At 33.6% G+C, this 16,691-nt stretch overlaps 1 protein-coding gene across 7 annotated transcripts in view; it reads left to right on the top strand.

Moving 5' to 3' along the window:
- Positions 1–16,691, top strand: part of LOC145283792 (clathrin interactor 1-like) — a 546,043-nt gene that overhangs the window by 515,755 nt on the left and 13,597 nt on the right. For 4 of the 7 annotated variants that reach the window (XM_080132868.1, XM_080132872.1, XM_080132870.1 and 1 more), the window contains one exon: positions 983–1,078. The exons of the other annotated variants lie outside the window; for them this stretch is intronic. In XM_080132868.1, the coding sequence (XP_079988994.1) occupies positions 983–1,078 (96 nt within the window). The remainder of the gene's footprint in view (positions 1–982; positions 1,079–16,691) is intronic. 7 annotated transcript variants of the gene reach the window in all.

The raw sequence follows: 16,691 nt of genomic DNA, 5'->3' as shown, positions 1-16,691 counted from the left end.
ACAGATCTTCAAAAATAAAGATTTATCTATGTGCTATACATTTGATGAACAATATACAGTTACACAAATGTATAGATTTAACCTGAAAATTTTTACCAAGCAGAACATGAATTAATTACAGGATCAACCTAAATCAAGAAGATTTCTTAAATAAACTGAAATGTAGTCCAAGATTTAAATAAAATAAAAAATTCTCATAAAATGTTATCGCCAACATGCAAAAGTCATAAAACTATAATATCCAATCAAATCTGCTTGGCATAAAATAACCTAACATGTTCAACGTCAGCATATAGACCACTTAACTATTGTTTTGCTATGGAGCAGATTTGGAATATCACTTACAGAGTCATTGCTTTGCTTAAACACTATTTTTTCCAATCAGAAAATGAAGATTATTTTATTTTGAAAATTTGCAACAGTCACTTCACTTAAATAACTGTAATTTGTACACTAATCTGGTAAAGCTCAAATTTCATTTGAAGGCTAGTACTTTATAAAATTTATATGATTTTTTTTTCTTTTTCTTTTTTATTAGTGGCATCATTTATCATGTCAGGCCCAGAAAATTTGGATTTATGTTAGTTATAACTTGTTGAATTCTAACCTCATGTGTTTTAAGTTTTTCCTTACTGCTGAAGTCTGTAAAACTATGCCACATCAAAGTGATGATACTGTCATATAAGTACATTTTAATTACTTGACAGCATAACTGTTTTCTTTATTTCATAAAATTGATGTATGTACAGTTTTGTATTGCACTCTTAACTACAAAAAAAAGTAAAATTTAGAGATATTAATAAAAAAATAGATGCTGAGGTTCTATCTGTTGGTCTACACCTGTATTTCTGTCACACCCATCAAATCTGTTTCTGAGGTAAAAATGCTTATTTGCTGCTTGCAGTGAGTTCATCATTCCAAACTGCATGGGGCAGTGGTAGAGTCCATTAATTGTAAATATTGTCTTCCGTTCCATGCACAGGTGTAGTTATTTGGTACCCTGATTCTGCAACAGCAGTGGCAGCAGCAGCCGCAGCAGCTAATTCAGGATACCCTACCACCAGTACAGGAACACCAGGTACTTGAAAATGAACTGTACTTAAACAGCACGAATAAGCTCTCACAACTTTCTGAACATTTTGTTTTGTCTCTTTCATATGTGTGATATGTCACACAGGGTAATGGTGCTGTAGTTGCATGCTTTTAGTGCATGAAATAAGGTCATTTTGTTTAAAGCGCTGTAAAAAAAAAAAATTTGCATTAATCTTACACTTTTGCCTTGCATGACTATTTAATGCTACTTTCAAATTTTTTAATTTTGCTGCAGACGACACTTTCATATGTTTATATAAGCACGCTTGACATTGTTCTATGAGCATGTTTCTAAATTTCGCACAATTATTTGCAGTTTAGTTTTTAAAGTGTGATAATCATTTATCTGTATAGTTCACTTTACTATACTAAATATTCACTTTACATGTTTAGTTGTTTAGAGAGCGGGGAGGGGTATTTTATTTCAGCTTGGCTTTTTAATGTCACAACCTCATCACTATAAAAAGTAGGTGATTATAGATTTTCCCCATCCAAAGTATTAAGCAATTTAGCAAGACAACTTTCATGCGTTTTGATCAGTTACTAGTCATGCTCACTAAACTCTATTAAGTGTTGTTTGAATGAATATTAACTTCAAACTAAGCAAATGTCACTATTACTTTAATTCTGTAAGCTTTTTTTTCTTTTAATTTTTCTCTTATTTTTGTGAGGGATTATTGTGTTTTATATTGTACTTTCATGAAATTGATTTTCCATAATTTTTTTTATATATTAAATATCCTAATTTCTATTATATGAAATATGAAATATATTTTATAATTGTTTGTGAATTTTAAATACAAAATTCATGTGTCAAAACCTAACGGAAGTATAATGAAAGTTCTGCAGAAATTTCATCCATATTTTCTTTTGAAATGTCTTTAAATACCAGGTTGTTCATAAGATGTTCACATTTTATGGATAAAGATTGCAACCTTGTGAAAAGTTCATTAATGAAATGTTGAAAATTCTAAGGTTCAAGCAGTTATTGGACTTATTCGTAAAATATTTGAAATAAAAGTACTCAAAGCTAATAATAAAATTAAAAAGAAAATTGAAAATAACATACTATTTAATTTTGATTAATCCATACAATATCCGGTGAATTGCTTTTATATGTAAACAAACCAAAAAGTAATAAATATTTGTTTCAAATCAACTTAGTTTCAACAATGTCATTATCAGGCATAAAAGCAGTGTTTTTTTTTGGTTTTGGTTTTTTTTTTCCTCATGACATGATGTTTTTTTGTTTGTTTTTTGTTTTGTTTTTTTTTTTGTTTTTTTTCAAATTACACTTACACTGAAGAAAAAAATCACTAAAAATGTAACGGTTTTAATGTGATATTAATGTGTGTTAAGGTTATAATTTGTATAATCTTTACATAGGTTCGTTACTACTAAAACCTGATCAGTTAGAATTGAGGATATGTGATGCTTGGAAAGAAATGATATGACAAAAATGGATGTGTAATGTAAGTCTTAAAAACATGCTTAGATCTGATAACACAAAACAAAAATTAAATCTGAACAATATAGAAGATATGTATTTGTTCGGATTGAAATAATGCAAGAGAGTGCTTGGCTTAAATATAAAACTTGAAGTGGCATGAGAAGGCCAAGGAAAACATGCAAGTGACAGATTTGAAAGATAAAGATCTGCCTAGTTTTAAAGTAAATTTCTAAAAACGGTCAAAAACACACGTACATATGTAAAGCAGAGCATTTATTTTATCTGCTGGTGTTGAAGAATTATAGGTAACATTTGTCTGAAAACCCTGCAAGGTCTGAGATTGCCATGCAAATCTTGCAAAGATCAATCAGAAACCTCAAGTGATTTTTTTGTGTGCCGTTGTGCATTCATCCCATACAATAAGTTTAAATTTTTGCAATATTTTTCCCATGCTAAATATTTTGGAGATATTGAACATGAGAGTTTTGAGAAATTGAATTCTACCTGGTAGTAAGGTTGAAGCTATTCCGCATGAAGCAAGAGCTAAGGCTAAGTTATTTTGAATGGCTGCGAAAATCAATTTAGTTATAAAGGTTTTACCAGTTTCTCCTGGTGCTAGTTTAATTAGCAGTAATTTTCAAATAACTTTCTATTATCACTATAAGTAATTTTTTAGTGGGGTAGTTGTACCCCAACTAATTATTTATCTTTTAAAACCCTCGATAAAAACGACAAACTCCTATTAACATTAAACATTTGCAAGTATTTATTCAACGGGATAATAGTGGTGGAGCTCGAAGTTATTGAGTCAGGTCCAAGTCGGACTGTCGGTGCTGGGTGAGGAGGAGAGGAAGGTGTGTCTTTGCCCGCGGCTCTGTGCTGACTGTTGGATGTCCCCTGCACTCTTTTTGGGGACAGTAGGATCAATGCGCCCTGCCTGTCGATTGGCCAGTCTATGGCCGAAGAACTTACCGGGAAGCATTGATCCGCCAGAGAGTATAGTTCATTAGGGGGGGTTGCTACAATTTAAGTGACTAAAACAGGATTTATCCATATTTTGACAATATCTTAGGAGACTAAAATAGGATGATGGATTAGAGCAAGATAGAGAGGAAGATAGAAAAGGAGAGGGAAATAGGGAAAGAGAGGGATATAAAGAGATAGATTGAGAGAGAGGGGGAGAGACAGAAAGGGAGAGAAAAAATAGAGGAGGAGAGATACAGAGGAAGTGAGAGAGGGAAAGGGGCTCAAAAAAAGATGGAGAGGGTAATGGAGAGAGAAAGAGGGAGAGAAATAGAGGGCGAATTACACTTCACCATTTTGTCCTTGATCAGTAGAGGAGAAATCTTTCTTAACTGAGGCAATTTAAATTTTTGTTCCTATCGAGAGTACCCCTTTTTTTGAAACTGGATTTTCCACACATTAAAAATCAAACTTGCGTCTAAGTCTGCACTTCATGGGAAGGGGGGGGGGGGTAAATCGGAACAGTGTGTGTGAGAGAGAGTAAACTTTGAACTAAAAAATACACCGGTAATAACTGCTATTTGGTTGTATTGCAGCATTAAAAATTAATTTTTAAAATATAATTTATTTTTTATGTTGTAAGTATGAATGAATATATTTGTTAATTTAATGTTTAAAATATATATATACTAGCGTGGGGGAGGGGGTGTACCCGGCATAGCCCGGGTGTTTGGAGGTGTGTATGTTAAAAAGAGGTGTAAAATAAAAAGAAAATGTTTTGGTCGGAAGGTCGGATTGAACCCCGAAGCCTTGGCGCAAAGGTGGAAACGAAAGGGAAAAAAAGCCAGTCACCTAACCATCTGTGCCACAAGGGAGAGGAACTGATAAGGGTGTTATATGAAGGTTTATGAAGCACAATGAACAGGTTCGAGGAAGTCTGTCCTATTTTTGCGTTGCAAGCCAAATCATTCGTGGACATACACAAGAAGAAGCGAACACACACACACACACACAGTTTTGCTTTTATATTTATAGATGTCCCCCCTCCCCTGGTTTAGCTAATATATGACGGGAGTAAATATTCTGTAAATGCAAACAGCGGACTTTATTTTGTAAACGAAATAAACCGATAATGAATTAGATTGAATTTGTTGTTAGTGTCCAATCTGGCGAAGAAATGAAACTTTATTTGCCCCCCCCCCTGGCAAGCAAAAGGACCCAAATATGTATAATGTTATTTTTATCTGTGTGTTTTATGCGCATAAAATTGAAAGGGCCCAAGACAAAATGTAAAAAAAAAAATGAAGGTAGTCCTGCATAATTTGACCCGAATTCCCGTCAAGCATTGATCGGGCGAGACCGGCAATGATCAGTGTCAGCCACAGACTACCGGAAAAAATGAAACAAAAGAAACAAACAAAACGAATTGGAAAGAATACAAATGAAAAAAAAAAAAAAAAAACTTACTGTGTAAAATGCAAATATGTTTATTTTATTTAATTTTTTTTTTCTTTTTTTGTCAGTTTATTCTGCAATAAACTCCAAGAAACAAAACAACCAGGAAAAAATACAAATAAGGAAAAGAAAATAAATAAAACCAGAAAACTGACCGTGTATAATGAAAATATGTTTAATAGATTTTAGTCATAATTTTTTTTATTGTTGGTTTGTTTTCTGTAAGAAAAGTATTTTTTAACCATAGAATTGTTAGGTGGAAGTACAACGGTTTGTTATGTGTTTTGTTTTCTTTTCTTTTTTGTATTGTTTTCTTTGTTGTGGCTTTGTACCAATTGGAATTGATCTGATTCCATATTGATAGCTTAATAGTAATTCGGCTTATGAAACTCCCAGAAATTCAATGTATAGAAATAAATAATGAATAAGTAATTAATCCGAAAATAAGAAGTCAGCTCCCCCCCCCCTAGTATCAGGTGAAAAATCACTGCAAACATAATAGAAGGAAAAATACAGTAAATAAAATATATAAATTGAGTAATCGTTTGAAAATGTGAAGAACGCTCGCGGCTGACTGTTATAGTTTGTTGTAAAACCTGCAATCCAAGGTTAGTTCGTTTCATTTAAGTAACCCTTCGACTCGCAGCCCCCCCCCTTAAAAAAGGAAAAAAAAAATGGGTGAAAAAAGGAAAAAAAAAAAAAGAAAAAAAGAAATGGCATAAGTAACACATAGAATAGATGAAATAGAAAGTTGTGTTTCATCCAACGGTAAAATGCCATTTCATTTTTTTAAGTAACTACGAACTCAAACCGGTGTTTCCTCGTAAATTTCCCTGTGGACGTATCCACAACGGTGTTTAGTGGTCGCAGGGGAAGTATGAATGCAATAGAGAGAAAAGATTTTACCATTTTCATTGATTTTAATCGATTTGGGCTGTAAACTCTTAGCAGAAAAAATATAGGGATCTAAGATTATTGAGGAAGTGGATAGGTAATAGGTCCAGAGATATTGTGCTGCATATTACATTTGCATGCAATGTCTTGATTTTTAATCCTATTAAGGTCAAACTCAGAGGGGAAAAAATGAGTTCATTTTATTTATATATATATATATATATATATATACTGACCACGCAAATATGAAATTGGTAAAAAAAATATATAATATACCGATAAGTCCAGTGATCAATAATCACTATTCGTTTATGCTTCTTACATGGTTGTATTGCAGCATTAGGTGTATCAGAATTTTTGGGCAAGTCGCCATTGCAAACATTTGATTAAATAGACTCTCCATGTCTACAACCTTATAACAATATGAAAATGTAATTTCAAACCCTAATTTTTATTTCAATAAAATGAGCAAAGACCAAATCTTTTAATCATAAAATGTTTAATCGAAAAATATGCAATATTTTTTTTTTTTTTTTTTACATCAGTTTTTAAAAAAGATTTCACGAAAATCAACAAATTTAACTTCATCGAAATCTAATAAATATATGTAACTGCCAAAAAAATCACTTACCTGTTCAAAATTACTAAGCTATGCTTACCGTTTTTTTTTGGGGGGGGGGGTTACACAGTGATCACCGCTTATCAAGGCCCGGAAGCCACTCAGGGATAAGGGTTATTGCAAGTACATTACGTTAGTGTGGAGATTTGATGAAGTGTTTACTTAAGGGGGCGGTTCATTAGGAATTTGTTAACGTTGGACTTGAAGACATCCAAGTTGTAGTCCGGAGGGAAGCAGGCAGACGGAACAGAGTTCCATAGGCGTGCAGTTCTAAGAAAGAAGCTTTGTTCATGGAATCCGTGTTTTGATTTAGGCACAGATATAGAGTGGGGGAAATTTTTCACAGTGGATTCAGCTAGACGGGTGTTTTTCGTGAAAGATTGGCGAGGGGGGACCAGAGATTGGAGTTCAGACGAGCACCTGCCATGGAAATAACGATAAAACAAGGATAGGCTCGCAACGTTTCTTCTGTGGGAGAAAGGTTGCAGGGTAGAGAAAAGGGCATCCCCCACTAAGCCACGAAGTCTATTTTGTACTCTGTCAAGGCAGGATAGGCTGTTTTTAGCAGCTCCTGCCCAGATATGGCAACCGTATTCCATCCTTGGATGTACTTGGCTTTTATATAGATAGAGAATTGCATCAGTAGTGAGATATCTTCTGGAGCGGTAGAAGGATCCCACCATCTTTCCAGCGACCTTGGCAACAGACTTGATGTACGTGTTCCATTTCAGATCAGGAGTAAAGGTCACACCCAGAAGCTTGTCAAAACACGGGGCCTCACCCAGATGAGAGCCATCCATCACAATTGATGCCAGATGGGGATCAGAGCGTTGATTCAAAATTACTAAGCTATGCTTTGCGTGTAAGAATTTGTCCATTTTTATATATTATGTTCCATGTATTTTTTAATAAAAGGATTTTAAAACAAAGTGTCCCGGAAAACGTTTTTTTTTTGGGGGGGGGGCTTACTATCCACCATTAGCGAAACCGGAAGTTCGTCGATTGTCGACTTATTATATACTGAAGCAGCAAAGGGACAAAAATAATTATTTCAAAACCGTAAAAACAACACGTTAGTAATCTCGATAGTAACTATATGAATAAACAAACATTTAATTTTAAATTAAATAAAATAAATGAATGTTTATGTATATAAGTGGTCAGTATGTGCAATATTTGCAGTATTTGAAAAATATGAACATTTCATTCATGGATTTTGGCTGATTACAAAAATTTTGCTCTACCAAATTTCTATTTTTTTATTCTCTTAAAGAAATACATGAATTTTTTATTTAAATGTTTTAATTCATCTTTATTGAGTTATTTTTTTTTTTAATATCTAAAAAAAGAAAAGATTGAATGAAAAAGAAAAACTTGTTGTCAGCGTCCAATATTTACTTGACAATCTAAACATAACATAAGCTTCCACTTCAAAAAAAAAAAAATTAACATGGTTCTAAAAAAAAAATTTTACACTTTGGACTTTACAGGTAAATTTCAAAAAGCTCTTTTTTGTTTTAAATTAGATTATTTTATTTATTGATCTTCAATTTGTGATATATAAAACTTTGCTGAGTAAATTATTTAAATTCTAATAGACATTTCAAAATGGGAGGGGGGGGTGAATTAAAAAAATAAAAAAACGTTTATCTAAAGTATTATATTTGGTGTATTGGAAAGAGCATAAAATTTCACATTGGCCCTGAAAATATCGTAAAGATTGAACCAATAGAAAAATTTTGATAGATTTTTTAAGTTTAAAAATTGAAAAATATTTAACTCGTAAAATTCAATTGATTTCATTGCGTAAAAAAATGGCTGCATGAAGGCGTGCCGGCACTTTGTAAACAGTGTTTTTAAAAAATAATATTTCTATTATTTTTTAAACAACTTTAATAGTTTATTTTGGAAGTATATTCCATAAAGAAAATAAACAACCCACTTTAAAAAGAGAAATTACGAGTTTTTTTATATTTTATTGGCAGTTTTGTGTTAGGGGTGTCAAAAATTCTGATACATCTATTGCAGAATTTAAAAAAAAATTTCAAAAATTTTTTACGTATGTGACTATTAAAGTTACAATCAATGTTTTTCTGCATTTTTCGAGACATAGGAATTTTTTTTATTATTATTATTTGATAGTAAATATATGAAAATAAACTATATTATTCGTAGTAAATACATGAAATTAAATTATATTTGTGTAAAACGAAATATTAAAACAATCACTAAGAAAAAATGACAAAGTTTTGTCACATTCAAAATCATCAACTTTTGCCAAGAAGAAACGATTTTGAAAAACAGTTTTTTAATATTGTAATATTTTTTCATCTTAAAATCATGCCTGGATTAGATAAAAATGCAATTGCAAAATATCAAGGCTCAGTAGTTTTAGATTATCAGTTAGTAATAAACATAATTTTACATATATATATATATATATATATTATAAGGTAAAATAAAAGCCAAGAACAATGCGAGATTTTTTTTTTTTTTTTTTATAGAGTAAAACTCTAAACAACAGTAATTTTTTTTTTTTTCTGTTGTATCCAATGGTGTTATAGATCTCAATATATTTCAGACTTATTAGTCCTTTTTCAAGAGAAGACAGCAGAAGAGTGTTCTTCATGAGTGCAAACTTTGTCTGGCCGAGACTGATGGGTATAAGTAGGTTGTCGTTTGCTTGAAGCATTGTTGAAGAAAATTATAAGGTAAAATTAAAGCCAAGAACAATGCACTCATGAAGAACACTCTTCCGCTGTCTTCTCTTGAAAAAGGACTAATAAGTCTGAAATATATTGAGATCTATAACACCATTGGAAACAACAGAAAAAAAAAAAAAATTACTGTTGTTTAGAGTTTTACTCTATATAAAAAAAAAAAAAAAAAAATCTCGCATTGTTCTTGGCTTTAATTTTACCTTATAATTTTCTTCAACAATGCTTCAAGCAAACGACAACCTACTTATATATATATATATATATATATATATATATGACGTTGACACACTAGTTCCCAATAAATCACTGAAGTTAAGCAATGATGAGCCTGGCCAATACCAGGTGGGTGACCATTTGAGAAGACTGTATGTACCTCGCTAAGTCATCAGAAATTTTCTGCTTGGTATATGGAGGCACATTAATTCACTGGGAGAGATGCATCCCTTGTATTAGTTCAGGTATTCATCCAGGAGAAGGTGACTCTGATGACGTCAGCAGCAGGACGTTGGATGGCCATGGAGGAGGATGAATCTCTAACAGATTAACGGTTTTATGGTATTAACAGTTACGTTATTCAACTGCAGCTGTGCGGATGATCTAAGGACAACGGATAAGTGCAAACAGGAAAATCAGATGCCACTGCACTGGGGAAGGTAATGGCAACCCAACCCTCTCCATGTATTCTGCCAAGTTCAAAATCATGTGATGTCTTCAGAGGAATCGGACCAACAATGGACCAAAGCCTATGGAGAATAGAGCAGGTCGATTTTGGAACCCCAGTGATGCAATGGTGATGATAGTTGGGGCTTGACATAGAAAAGACCTACACGAAATATTTTTTTCAAAATCGTTATCTTTGCTTGAGGAAATGACTTTAAAAGTTGAAAAATTGCAGCTATTAAGGTTTTTCAGTGAATTGTCAAAAACGTCCCATCATAAAAACAATTTGTACCATTAAAAAAATGGAATCATTATTTAGAATATGTTTTAAACTACATTTTTAAATAAAATAAGTGAGGATAATGAATTAATAAAATAAATATTAAGTGTAAAGGCAAAATTATGTTTTTTAAATAATAGCGACCAAAGTTTGGTTTTTCATTTCAGGAACATTTTCGGGTGGGAACATTTTAGATTTCACCGTTGTAAACACACGCTCGTTATTGATATTGAAAATTAACGTTTGTTTATTATTTAATTTGAAAACATGATTTTTAGGCATAATTATTTTGAAAAGAGAAACGAAAAAGACTTGTTTAAAATATATATTATTATATTTCAAGTGTCTGCAGTGAATTTAAACATATTTGTTTTATCTTTTTTTAATTTGTTTTTCTATTAGGTTAGTGCGTAAATAATGTAATTTTTTTAATGTTCAAACGAACGTCAAAAAGCATTTTTGCACCAACCTAATATTTCACATCGAATTCTATTTGAAGTTTTTATTAAAATATGGTAATACTCCAGTTTTATATTAAAAAAAAATAATAATTAACCCATACAATTTTATTCTAACACATTCTTTATAAAACATAACCGCATAAATTTTCAGGTTTTTCTACTTAATAAAAATACTTTGCAGAAAATTAGTAGCAAATTTTTATTTCTTTTATTTTTAGGTGGTACTGGTTTTTAAGCAGTATTTTTCTCCTAAAATTATAGTTTTAAAATCAGATAACCCGCAAAAATTAATACGAGTGTAACCTACACGTCACGTGCATCATGTTGTAACGGGAACGATGTCCCGGGCCTGCGTCGTCTAGTGGTGGACCCCTCCAGCGTGACCAGACTCGCACTGGTCCCTGGAAAACATACCTCCGCTGCTCAAGGCACGTTAAACGTGCATGACCCCAAGTCCGTGTGGCAACATTGTCCTCTTCGGCCGTCACTTTGGTTTTGTGTCTGTGTCTTCGTCGTCTGGCGTCAGGGCATACCTGAAATAAACTGCATCTTCACTTATGCCGGCAATCGAAAAACAAAGAAAAAACTCTGAGGTCATTTTCGTTTAAACCAAATAAAATAATTATTTGCAATCATTCTACATTTGTTTAACGTCGTGTTTTCGTTATCCGCGCTTCGTGATGCAGGTTGTATACTTGAGATTTCAGGTTAATTCTCTAGCTAAGAACAAGATCTTTTCAAGTTAGTCTAGAGATTTCTGCCCCTCTCACCCCCAGGCGGGGCGAGAGCTGATGTGTACGCTTCGCTCGCTGACCAAAGACTGCCAAAACCCTTCTATATCTTTTTCGAGTAGGCGATCATTCCTTCCTTTTCTCCACCATCTTCCGTTCCCCCCTCCTTCTTCTCTTGTGAACTTCTCCCTCTATCCCTCTATTCTCTTATTCTTTTCCCTTTCTCTATTGTTTTGTGAACATATCTGTCAAACTAGCTTGGTGGTCTCTGAGTTAAAACACCACGGGTCCCCGACTCCGAGCAGACATTTTGGAACCCAATTCTCGAGACTGTCCGAATCAATTACGTTAGTTAAAACTCATTCTCGCCAGATCCAACTATAAAAATAATCTCCTTTTTTTTTTCGCCATTAAAACAGATATCATGTCTCCCGAACATATCTCATAAACGCTTGTCTTAATCTTTGACACAGTATCAGCACGCCCCCCCCCCCCCCCGGCCATAAGCATTCTTATCTTCACCTAGCTGAACGGGACACCCGGCATCGTCCGGTGTCCCGTCACATCCGCCCTCCCCTTACACCTGTCAATTAGCCATAATTGGCATATACGTGACCTGCATCAGAAGCCGGATCCGAAACTAGTAATTCTACAGTCTAGGTCAATTAACAGCAACTAACAAAAATTGTCCATTCGGCATGCAAAAATGTTCCTGTATCAATGGTCCGGTTGGTATGCAAAAATGTTCTGCTCTAATGGTTCTGCTTATCTTGGTGTATGAGATTGTATACATGCATATTTTTTTTTCTCGATTGTTAAACTCTCATTTTTTTTCTACTAGTCCTTTTAAGGTGACTAACCCATGTACATGCAAAAGTTTCTCTTTCCTTTTCATTTTTTTTTCAATATTCGGTCCTTCTCTATGCCTTAATCTATGTGCATGCAACTGAGGAAAGATAACCATGCTCAGTTCACTATCAAAAGAGGGCTCATACACCCTTTAACTACTTGTTCATTTTCTCTTTCTCATAATTCATAAAACAATCAGAAAAATATTTGCACTTTTTATATTTGTTTTTTTTTTTCCATTCTTTTTTAATTTGTTTTTCTATTAGGTTAGTGCGTAAATAATGTAATTTTTTTAATGTTCAAACGAACGTCAAAAAGCATTTTTGCACCAACCTAATATTTCACATCGAATTCTATTTGAAGTTTTTATTAAAATATGAAAATTTCTTTTTTTTTTGTTAATAATGGCTTAGGGATTGACTGTGCTGCAACCTTGGGTTTTGTCGATAGTTGCAGCCCATGCACCCTATCAAGGTTTTGGTGGAGGGCACTCATTGGTATCCCTGCCCCGCCCAGGCGCGCTGCCGTCAGTGGTTTACGGTCACCTGATTTCTCCCTACACTTAACACTGGGGAGGTCTCTTCATCATTGACTCCCTCACATCCTTATTCAGCTATCTGCAAATTAAAAAACACTCTCCAGATTTTTCTTTTCTCACACCTCATTGAACAAATCCTATCCACATATCCATTTTTTCTTTCTTTCTTTTTTTTCTGATACTCCCCTTCCTTTCCCAATCTAGTCCGTCCTCAACTAAACTGTTTCTTTTTTTTTCTTTTTTTCCCAGAATTTCCCAAATACAATACAATACAGAATTCCCAATACAATTAATTCTTTCTCCTACGAGATCAACAAAAGTTTCCAGGCACACCAACCAGATACACACACACGTACATTTCTAGTGCATCAATCCAACCGACGGCAACAAAATCTTTCATCTCAATTTCTTCCCCATGGTCCCAAATATAAAACAACATAGGCGTGCCAGCTGGGGAGGGTGCATATCGTTTCTCCTAAGTACCCCGGTGCAAGGAGACTAAGTTTCCTCCACAGCTAATACGTTTTCCAAACCATACACAACGTTACACTTTCATTAAACTCTACGATACCCAAGCTTTTTTTTTTTTTTTTATACCTTCACTTGTCCCATAAGCATTCTCTCACTCGGAACAAGGTACAGCATCTGCCCTAACGCCACACCCAACATGCACTATTCTCATCCAGTGAAGGAGAGATCCTCCCCGACCGAGGCAATCCTGCCCTTCAGTCCCATAATTTGTCCCAGCAGCGCCATTTTGGTCAGAGACCAAGTGCAACAACTGTTTCAACGCTACACTAACAATATTCAATTCCCGTCCCGTGAAGGAGAAATCCTTCTCGACTGAGCATTTCTAAATTTCTCTTTTCCAAAACAGAACAATATCAGCACCGTTAGTTTCTTTAAGATATTCTACTCGACAGTTTAAATGATTTAACACTACCATCAGTTAGATTATTACTTCTCTCACTCTCACTGGTAACAACAAACGTTTCTAGGCATCCTGTACTCACCCAGCCGTCAGCGAACAATAACTCCATGCCCCCTTTGTGAAGCATTTTCTTTTCCGCCAGGCTCCTGGTCGGCTGGTATACTGCTTCGAATACCAGGGAGGGTACTCAGCCTCGCCCTCCAACGAGGCAGAAAAAAAAACAATAAAATTGACGGAGTAATTACCTTCTCCTAGTATAACACACCTGACAATCACAGGTCCTTTTTCATGTCCCATCACTGGACTTACGCCGTCTTATGCGACCAGTATATTTTCCAATAATCTCACAATATGTTTTCTCGTGTTACCATACCTGACAATCACAGGTCCCCTTTTTTTTTCATCACTGGACTTACGCCGTCCCACACGACCAGCACACTTTCCAACAACCTCACAATATGTTTTCTCGTGCCACATCCTTTGATAATTTTGCAAACCATGCACTGGGTTTACGTCTTCCAACCACCCGTTCCCTTCGGTACTAAGATGTCTTAAAGCCCATTTTTTTTTCGTAAGAGCAATGGAGTTCGCCGCGGAGCGACCAATAGGAACCCTTAAACACAGGACATCCCTCAATCATTAAGTTGTTGTTTTTTTTCTTCTTAACTACAATAATTATTATTATTTTTTTTTTTTTTTAATGACTAATTTAAGATTTGAATACCTGACTAGGGCAAGAATAGATTTTCAAAAATAAACGATTCAGGATATACTATATTCAATAAAAATAGGGTGCTACAATTCTGTTTTATTCTGTTCGCCTCTCTCCCTTCATCTATAATTTATGACTTCCTCTGTTTGCTTGTCTATCTTGTTTTTGTTTTTTTTGTTTTTTTGTTTTTTCTACCCGTTTGATATGTTTCTAATTAGCGTCTCTTCTTTTTTTTATTTTCCCCCTTTTTTTTTGTTTCTTATCTTCCTTTCTTTTCCTTGGCCTCTAAGCGTGCCTAACCGTGGCTATTCTCATCTTTATGACCCCTCCGCTATCAGGGGTTGTCTGGTTTTTATTGCTACCAGTTTGATATGCCTCTAAATGGCGTCTCTTTTTTTTTTTTTCTTTCTTCCTCCCTTTTATTTCTTTATTTATTTATCTATCTAGGTAACCACACCTATACACCCGTACACGCGCACACACACGCACACGCCTGCACATACCTACATACTTGGATCAAATCTACTCCTATACGGCAGTTTAAACACTTAAAACTAAATTTCAATAATGGAATTAATTGTCAACAAAGACAAGTTTCGTATTTTTTTTTGTTTTTTTTTTTTATAATTTTTTTTTCTTTCTCTTTCTTTTCTTTAGTTTTAATAAAATTCTCCCACCCACCGTCTATTTAACGGTCTAAATGTCTCACAACTAATCGGTAAATCATTACTTCTTCTTTAAATTATTCTTACGATAGCTACAATTCGTTACAAAATTAGAATGGCATCGGTACTGCCCGACTGCCGGTTTCTCTCTCTCTCTCTCTCTCTCTCTCTCTCTCTCTCTCTCTCTCTCTCTCTCTCTCTCTCTCTCTTATATCAGTGACAACATATGCACGACTAGCGGTGTCAGAAATTTCGTGAAAAATAGTGAATAATTCCACCCCATCTTTCCAAGCTTATAACTCCTCGAAAAATGCAATTCAAGCCCTAATTTTTTTTTTCAATTAAAGGAGCAAGGACCAAGATTTCATTAAAAAAAAAAAAAAAAAAAAAAAACGTGTTTTTTTTTTTAAAAGGTTTTAAACTTCGGACTTTACAGGTAAAATTCTATAAGAACACTATGTTTTTTTTGTTTTAAATTTGAATATATTATGTATTGACCTTTTCTCTTCAATTTGTGAGTAAATAATTATGTACTCATCGGGTTCTAAATTAATTATTATTAGACATTTACAAAATGGGAGGCGTGAATTATTCGACCCCCTGTCTTTCCAAGCTTATAACTCCTCGAAAAATGTAATTCAAGCCCTAATTTTTTTTTTCAATTAAAGGAGCAAGGACCAAGGTTCCATTAAAAAGAAAAAAAAAAAAGAAAAAACAAATAACGTGGTTTAAAAAAAAAGGTTTTAAACTTCAAACTTTACAGGTAAAATTCTAAAAGAACACTGTTTTTTTTTTTTTTTAAATTTGAATATATTATGTATTGACCTTTTCTCTTCAATTTGTGAGTAAATAATTATGTACTCATCGGGTTACTAAATTAAGTATTTACTTTTTAATAGACACTTAAAAATTGGGATGGGGGGGTCGTGAATTTAAAAAAAAAAACGTTTGTCTAAAATATTATATTCGATTTATTGGAAAGAACATAAAATTTCACATTTACCCTGAAAATATCGTAAAAATAGAATCAATAGAAAAATTTTGATAGATTTTTAAAATTTAAAAATTGAAAAATATTGAGTTTAAAAATTGAAAAATATTGAGTTCGGAAAATTCATTACTGTTTAAAAAAAAAAAATATTTCTATTACTTTTAAAACAACTGTAATAGTTTATTTTGGAAGTATAATCCATAAATAAAATAAATAACCCACTTTTAACAGAGAAATTCCGAGATTTTTATATTGTATTCGCAGTTTCGTGTTAGGGGTGTCAAAAATTCCTACAAAAATTCTGATACCGCTAATGCACGACTGTTCTTAATGCCCCAATACAACAACGTATCAACCCGTTTAAACAAATACATATTTCATTTTCACTTTTTTTCTTTGGGGGTGACAAAAAAAATCAACAATACTTTGCAATATTAAGAAAAACAAAATCTTTACAGAATACGTAACCAACGAAAAGCACCCTGACAACAGCGCCTAAAAAAAAATCTGAGCGAAGCCAATAGGAACCAATAAAAATCTGCCCCTACCTTTCTCGTCTGCTTCCTTTCTTTCCATATCTCCACTTCCCTGTCTCGCTGCACATTTTTTTTCTGCATTCTGACGGCTATTTATGCCCTCAAAGTTCAATTTCACTCTTTCTTTTCCCTTCGGTACGTTCA

Source organism: Euprymna scolopes, chromosome 8 (assembly GCF_053919585.1).
Source record: "Euprymna scolopes isolate OS-2025 chromosome 8, ASM5391958v1, whole genome shotgun sequence".
NCBI classification, from domain to species: Eukaryota; Metazoa; Mollusca; class Cephalopoda; order Sepiida; family Sepiolidae; genus Euprymna; species Euprymna scolopes.
The sequence above is the reverse complement of the archived record's forward strand: the minus strand, read 5'-3'. Positions and strand labels throughout refer to the sequence as shown.